This window comes from Piliocolobus tephrosceles, chromosome 5, assembly GCF_002776525.5.
Source record: "Piliocolobus tephrosceles isolate RC106 chromosome 5, ASM277652v3, whole genome shotgun sequence".
In the NCBI taxonomy this organism is placed as follows: Eukaryota; Metazoa; Chordata; class Mammalia; order Primates; family Cercopithecidae; genus Piliocolobus; species Piliocolobus tephrosceles.
Genome location: NC_045438.1, coordinates 136,642,691 through 136,649,960, shown reverse-complemented (window position 1 = coordinate 136,649,960; position 7,270 = coordinate 136,642,691). Strand labels below are relative to the sequence as shown.

Here is a 7,270-nt window from a genome sequence, read left to right as displayed (position 1 = left end):
CATCCTGGCTAACACGGTGAAACTCTGTCTCTACTAAAAAATACAAAAAACTAGCTGGGCGAGGTGGCGGGCGCCTGTAGTCCCAGCTACTCGGGAGGCTGAGGCAGGAGAATGGTGTAAACCCGGGAGGTGGAGCTTGCAGTGAGCTGAGATCCGGCCACTGCACTCCAGCCCAGGCGACAGAGCGAGACTCTGTCTCAAAAAAAAAAAAAAAAAAAAAAAGACAGGGGACAGGGTCTCACTCTGTTGCCCAGGCTGGATCACAGTGGCACTATCATGGTTCACTGCAGCCTCAACTGCCTGGGCTTAAGCAGTCCTCCCACCTCAGCCTCTCGTGTAGCTGGGATCACAAGCATATACACACCATCATGCCCTCCTAATTTTCTTATTATTTGTAGAGATGGGGTCTTGCTATGTTGCCCAGACCGGTCTCAAACTCCTGGGCTCAAGGGATCCTCCTGCCTCAGCCTCCCAAAGTGCTGGGATTATAGGAATGAGCCTGACCCAAGAATCCTACATGTATCTCCTAAATGTATCTGTTCTTGACACCACACCAAGGCATTTGGTACTGCAAGCTAAGGACAGGAGAGCCCCTGGTTTTATACTGGCAGAAGTTGGTGAAGAAGGGACAAGGATCTAAATGACAGCTTGTGCACCTCTGCTTGTCTTTATGCAGAGCTGTAACTGGGTGGGCTGGACACTTGAAGGATTCATTGGCTCTCAACTCCACCTGCCACCAAGGACTACCTGTCTTAATCCATGGACTGAGATTAGGCTCCCTGTCCCATCCACATTCCCAGAAATGAAAAGTAGCAAGAAAGGGATAGGAAACAAAATTTTACCAACCCTAATTCTTAACTTGACAGCTTTATGTATTTCTGTTCTCAATGAAATGTGAACTATTCTTCTGAGAAGTTTGGCAATGCAGAAAAGAAGAGATGAGAGAGAAAAACAGAAGTTTTAATGTTATTTTGGGTCAGGCGCAGTGGCTCATGCCTGTAATCCCAACACTTTGGGAGGCTGAGCCAGGCAGATCACCCGAGGTTAGGAGTTCGAGACCAGTCTGGCCAACATGGTGAAACCTGGTCTCTACTAAAAATACGAAAATAAGCTGGGTATGGTGGTGGGTGCCTGTAATCCCAGCTACTTGGGAGGCTGAGGCAGGAGAATCGCTTGAACCTGGGAGGCGGAGGTTGCAGTGAGCCAAGATCATGCCATTGCACTCCAGCCCAGGTGACAAGAGCAAAACTCCAGCTAAATAAATAATGAAAATTCTTTTGAAAATTTCATAGTCCGTCTCCCAAATTAGGAAAAGAGGAACAGAGCTATTGTTTACTCAGCATCTACTGCATGCCAGGCTATTTAAACCTCACACTAGCCCTGTAAGGGATCAGGGCCTTCAAGATAAAAATGCTTTCGGATGAGCTAAGGATGGGAGGGGGAGACAAAGATAAGGACACTGTGATTAAGAGAATTAAGTAACTTGCCCAATGGGCCTCAGTTAGTACAGGAATATGGCTTTAGTTTTTAAAAATGATTTGTGAATCTGGCAGCCTTCTGAGCCAGAGTAGGCTCAGAAACTCCTAGGAATGTGGCTTTAAGCCTAGGTGCGTCTGACACAAAATCATGTGTTCTTCCTCAAATCTACATGGCCTAACTACAAAGACAGCAGTTTAGAACAGACTCTTAGATTCCATAGAGGGAACTGGGTACGGGCATAAAAATCAGATAATTTAAAAGAAAAAGGCAGAGTCAAGGTACCACCTAAACGCCGTCTACGCTGCCTCCGCCCTCCTGCCAAACAGCATCCCTTGAGTTCCAGAATTCAGTTTCAGCTCAAGCACAAACTTTTTATGGGTGGATGCTGGCTGAGCCAAAGGAATTACTTCAACAATCATTTACTGCATGACCTTTTTTGGTTTTTTGTTTTGTTTTGTTTCGAGCAGTCTTGCTCTGTCGCCCAGGCTGGAGTGCAATGGCGCAATCTAGGCTCACTGAAACCTCCACCTCCCAGGTTCAAGCGATTCTCCTGCCTCAGCCTCCCCAGTAGCTGGGATTACAGGCACCTGCCACCGCGTCCGGCTAATTTTTGTATATTTAGTAGAGACAGGGTTTCACCATGTTGGCCAGGCTGGTCTCGAACTCCCGACCTCAAATGATCCACCTGCCTTGGCCTCCCACAGTGCTGGGATTACAGGTGTGAGCCACCACACCCGCCCTATTGCTTGATTTTTTTTTTTTTTTTTTTTTTTTTTTTGCAAAACATAACCCACAACATAATTCCTGCAACCAAGAAGTTTATAGTCTCATGGGGAAACCAGATATTGAACACATTATAAGAAACTTCATCAGAATTGAAACGTAAGGAAAACTCACTATTCTCCTGAAGGACGTAAAAAAGAAATCCAATTGGCAGGAAACAGTGGCATCTTCACACAGACTTGGATAGGTACGGAAGTGAGTGTAAGTATCAGGTGAGAAGGGGAAGGGAGAGGAACAGCCTTCAAGATGCGCCTAAGTGCTGTCGCTGAAGCTGTGGAGACTGTAACTTAGTCGGAAAGAGACAAGAGAAAGAGAAGACCCGGGCGCAGTATTGAAGGGAAGTTTTGTGTAGAGCTGGACCTTGTCAGTTTGGAGGAGAGGTGAGGAATAAGGGGGACGGTGCAGTGGAAGATTAGAGTAGAATCAAACTAACATAAATCACATCATTAAAATTAGTCCTAGGGTTAATTATATACTAAAGGTGAAATGGGCAAGGTCACGGATAGCACAAGTGGAGGGCGACTGTCTTGGCAAGAGGTTGGGATTAATCCTGAGAATGGAGGGGAGCGCGGGTGTGATTTTAAAGGACTGACATGGAGTTAAGGAGAGTTGAGGGCACTGGATCGTCTGGTTTTGTGGCAAGTGAATTCATATTTCAGGCCTGAAGGGCTGAGGCGGTTACTAGCTTTACAAGAGTTGGAAAAGCCTGGAAATGTGGCTGGAGCAACTGTGAACACACTCAGCAGCGGAGGCAGGCGTGGGCAATAACTACCAACAGCTCTGTTAGCCACAGGTCGGTTGGGCCCCAGAGAGGTGCCGCTGATGCACCGAGGGCAGCGCTCTGCACAGCTGGACCGGAGACGCACCACCCCGGGAGCAGGTGGCAGCGCCGGCAGCCTAGAGAACGGGTGCGCGCGCGCGCTGCGGGATGCGGCGCAGGCGGGGCGCGCGGGGACGCGGAGCGGGTAGCGCCATGGGCAGCCGGAATTGGGAGGCGGGCCCGAGTGAGCGGGCCTCCGCGCGGCACTTGGCACGCACGCGCAGACTGGTCGCGGGGCCTGGAGGCACAGAGGAGGGGGAGCGAGAAAGAGGGGGGTGTGGAACGTATTTCCGCTCTGGCGGACAAATAATCCCGGCCAAAGAGGAGGCAAGGCCGTCCGGCCCTTTAACCGCGTGGGGGTGCTGGTGAAGAAAGGGGGGTCGGGAAGGGGGGATCCTGCTCCTTTAATTCCCTCCCCTCTTCCTCCTCCCCGAGTCCTAGCCGAAGCCGCCGCCGCGCGCGCGGGGCCTGGAACACACGGCACGAGCCGCCCCCGCCCCTCCCCCCTTACGCCCACGCGGAGCCGGCCCCGCGCGCGCACCCCGTGCACCCCCGCGCCTGCGCGCTGCCCAGGCCCTGCCCGTGTGTGGGGGGCGCTGCCGGCCCGGGGGGGTGGGGAAAATAGGGGATTAAAAAAACAGCGCGCGGAACCGGGCCAGGTGAGAGGAGCGTGCACTCAGGGTCGTGGGGCTGGGGGGGCGTGCCACGGAGCTCTGAGCGTGGGGGCAGGGCGTGCACGGTGCGTGCAGGCAGCGGGGGGAGGACGTGAAAAGCGCGTGCAAACGTGTAAGGGGGGGCGGAGGAATGAGGCAGCCGGTAAAGGGGGCGGGGTGAGAAGAGTCTACAACCGGGGCCACCTCGGCGTCCAGAGCCCCAGGCCTCTGCCCCCCCTTTTCTCCGTCCTTCCACCGTGGGCGCGCGGGCTCGCCCCATCCTAGCGGGCTGCTGGGCTGGGGGGTGTGGACGCCGCTGCCCCGCCCCCGAGAACCACGCCTCCCTCCTCTCAGAGGGACAGCGCCTCCCCAGGGTTGGGGAAACTGAGGAAGAGATCTGAAGACCGGGAGATCGGATGCCGGGGGGCTGGGCAAGAATGGGGGCGAGGGTCCTGGAGCCTTGGCTTCGGAGAACCACAGACCTTTGTCTCTGACCGGTTTCCTTCCCAACCAGGGTTGCCCACCCCCGCCACAATGGCCTCTGGGGTGGAAGTCCTGCGCTTCCAGCTGCCTGGCCACGAGGCCGCTACGCTACGGAACATGAACCAGCTCCGAGCAGAGGAGCGGTTCTGCGACGTGACCATTGTGGCTGACAGCCTCAAGTTTCGAGGCCACAAGGTCATCTTGGCCGCCTGCTCACCGTTCCTGCGGGACCAGTTCCTGCTGAACCCCAGCTCGGAGCTGCAGGTCTCCCTGATGCACAGTGCACGCATCGTGGCTGACCTGCTCCTCTCCTGCTACACGGGCGCCCTGGAATTCGCTGTTAGGGACATCGTCAACTACCTGACAGCCGCCTCCTACCTACAGATGGAGCACGTGGTGGAGAAATGCCGGAATGCTCTCAGCCAGTTCATTGAGCCCAAAATAGGCCTCAAAGAGGATGGGGTCAGTGAGGCTAGCCTTGTGAGCAGCGTCAGCGCCACCAAGTCCCTCCTCCCTCCAGCCAGGACCCCAAAGCCAGCCCCGAAGCCCCCACCCCCACCTCCTCTACCCCCTCCACTCCTGCGGCCAGTGAAGCTGGAGTTCCCACTGGATGAGGACTTGGAGCTGAAAGCGGAGGAAGAGGATGAGGATGAGGATGAGGACGTGTCTGACATCTGCATCGTCAAGGTGGAGTCGGCCCTGGAGGTGGCACACCGGCTCAAACCCCCTGGAGGCCTGGGAGGGGGTCTGGGCATTGGAGGCTCCGTGGGTGGCCACCTTGGGGAGCTGGCCCAGAGCAGCGTGCCCCCCAGCACTGTAGCCCCACCACAGGGTGTGGTGAAGGCCTGCTATAGCCTGTCTGAGGACGCAGAAGGGGAGGGCCTGCTGTTGATTCCTGGAGGCCGGGCCAGCGTGGGGGCCACCTCGGGCCTGGTGGAAGCAGCAGCGGTGGCCATGGCTGCCCGGGGGGCGGGGGGCAGCCTGGGGGCGGGGGGCAGCCGGGGACCCCTGCCTGGGGGATTCTCGGGTGGAAACCCCTTAAAGAACATCAAATGCACCAAGTGCCCGGAAGTGTTCCAGGGCGTGGAGAAGCTGGTCTTCCACATGCGGGCGCAGCACTTCATCTTCATGTGCCCTCGCTGTGGCAAGCAGTTCAACCACAGCAGCAACCTCAACCGCCACATGAACGTGCATCGTGGTGTCAAGTCACACTCGTGCGGAATCTGCGGCAAGTGCTTCACACAGAAGTCCACCCTGCACGACCACCTCAACCTGCACTCGGGAGCGCGGCCCTACCGCTGTTCCTACTGCGACGTGCGCTTCGCCCACAAGCCTGCCATTAGGCGGCACCTCAAGGAGCAACACGGCAAGACCACGGCCGAGAACGTGCTGGAGGCCAGTGTGGCCGAGATCAACGTCCTCATCCGCTAGCCGCGCAGGCGTGGAGGCCAGGAGGCTGGGGTCCCTGGGCTGGGTGGGAAAAGGGCTCTTTGGCCCAGGAGAATTGGGGGGTGGGGGATCTGGGGCAGAAAGGTAAGAGTAGGAGGCTGAGCAGATGCACACATCCTGAGAGAGGGAAGATGATTCCTTGGAGAGAAGACTGTTGCTCCTCAGAGTGCAAGAAGCTGGAGCTGGGGACAGAGTTCTTGGAGTAGGCCAGGGAAATACAGGGTCCCAGAGAAAGATTTCCTTCTCTTACAGGTGCATGTGTATGTGGAGGGAGGGAAAAGGGTCCTATAGAACAAGGGAAGACAAAAATGTTTTACTTCTGGCTAAGGCTGCCCAGGGAAAGGTTCTGACATTTCTCGAGATAAGAAGGGTGGGTGGGTGGGTACAGGGAGGGAATTTGGCAGGAGGACATGCTCCTGCTTAGAATAGACCTGGGGTGAGGGAGTGGTAAGGGGAAAAGATTATTGAGTCCCAGAAAAGGAAGGGGGAGATAGTTCTTGCATGCTGGGGAAATGGGACTGCGAGTATGAGGCTTGCTGAAATTTGAGGGAGAACAAAGTAAGACGCCAGGTAAGAGAACATGGGGTGCGCATCCTGGGTAGATATTGGGAAGTGGTACAATAGCAAGAACAATGGATAGTCATGGGGGTGGGGGGGTAGGGCACTTAGAAAAGAAAGAACACAAGAAGGGCTGTTGGGAGGGAGGGAGAGGAGTAGAGACATACAGTATTTTTTAAGAAAAAACATATTTTTTAGGATTTTTTCTGGAGTTTGGGGTTTTAGTTTTTCTGCTTTTGTTTTCCACAAAATAAAAAACAAAAAAAAAACAAAAAACTTTTTTTTCTTTACACTCTGGCAACTGCCTGTACATGACTATCCTGCCCTAGACAGCCTCTCCCTGTGACGCTGCATTCTTAATACCTAGAGGTCACAACTCATGCATGTCCCTTGCCTGAAGGAGCCCAGCCCTAAACATAGGAGACGAGTGTGACAAGTGAGCTCCTCTGGTCAGGGACTCCCCCAAGTCCCTGCCCCCAGCCTTCCACCAGTTCTGCAATCTCAACACTTAGCCAGGTACTTCACGGTACAAGTGATGGCAGTCATGGGGATGCACATGAACTCTATTTGAGGGACTTAGATCAGTGCTAGGGATGAGCTACAGGTGGCCAACCTGCCCACGGAAATTGTAAGCAGGAGTCTGTGTTGGTCATATTTTGTCTGGGGTAAATGGTTCATGTCTTCAGGAAAGTAAAAAAAAAAAAAAAAAAAAAAAAACAGGTAAGTTTGGATTAAGGTGCAGGGAAAACTACAATTCCCAGAAAGCACTGGAATAGTTAACCAAAGAGAACTACAGTTCCCAGAAGGCCTTGAATTGGCCTCAGGTACCCCACCTGCCTGTGTCAAACACTGCGTGTGAAATCATACAGATATTTTCTAACTCGACCAAAACGTAATACCTAAAAGGATGGTACCCTAAATACAGCTATCGAGGTTGTCTATCTTGGTGTACCTCATTTATACTTAAAGTGTCCGCTAGGCTATGACCCACGGAGCACCTGACTGTGCTTATGAAGTGTTGGGCAAAAAAGGTTTACTTACTGCA

General features: G+C 53.9%; 1 protein-coding gene across 1 annotated transcript; it reads left to right on the top strand.

The window, feature by feature from the left end:
- Positions 1–3,334: 3,334 nt before the first annotated feature.
- On the top strand, positions 3,335–5,960 carry ZBTB12 (zinc finger and BTB domain containing 12). Its single transcript, XM_023188882.3, has 2 exons — positions 3,335–3,741; positions 4,250–5,960. Exon 2 carries the CDS (start codon positions 4,270–4,272, stop codon positions 5,647–5,649), a length of 1,380 nt encoding a protein of 459 aa, XP_023044650.1. The 5' UTR covers positions 3,335–3,741; positions 4,250–4,269; the 3' UTR covers positions 5,650–5,960.
- Positions 5,961–7,270: the final 1,310 nt, after the last annotated feature.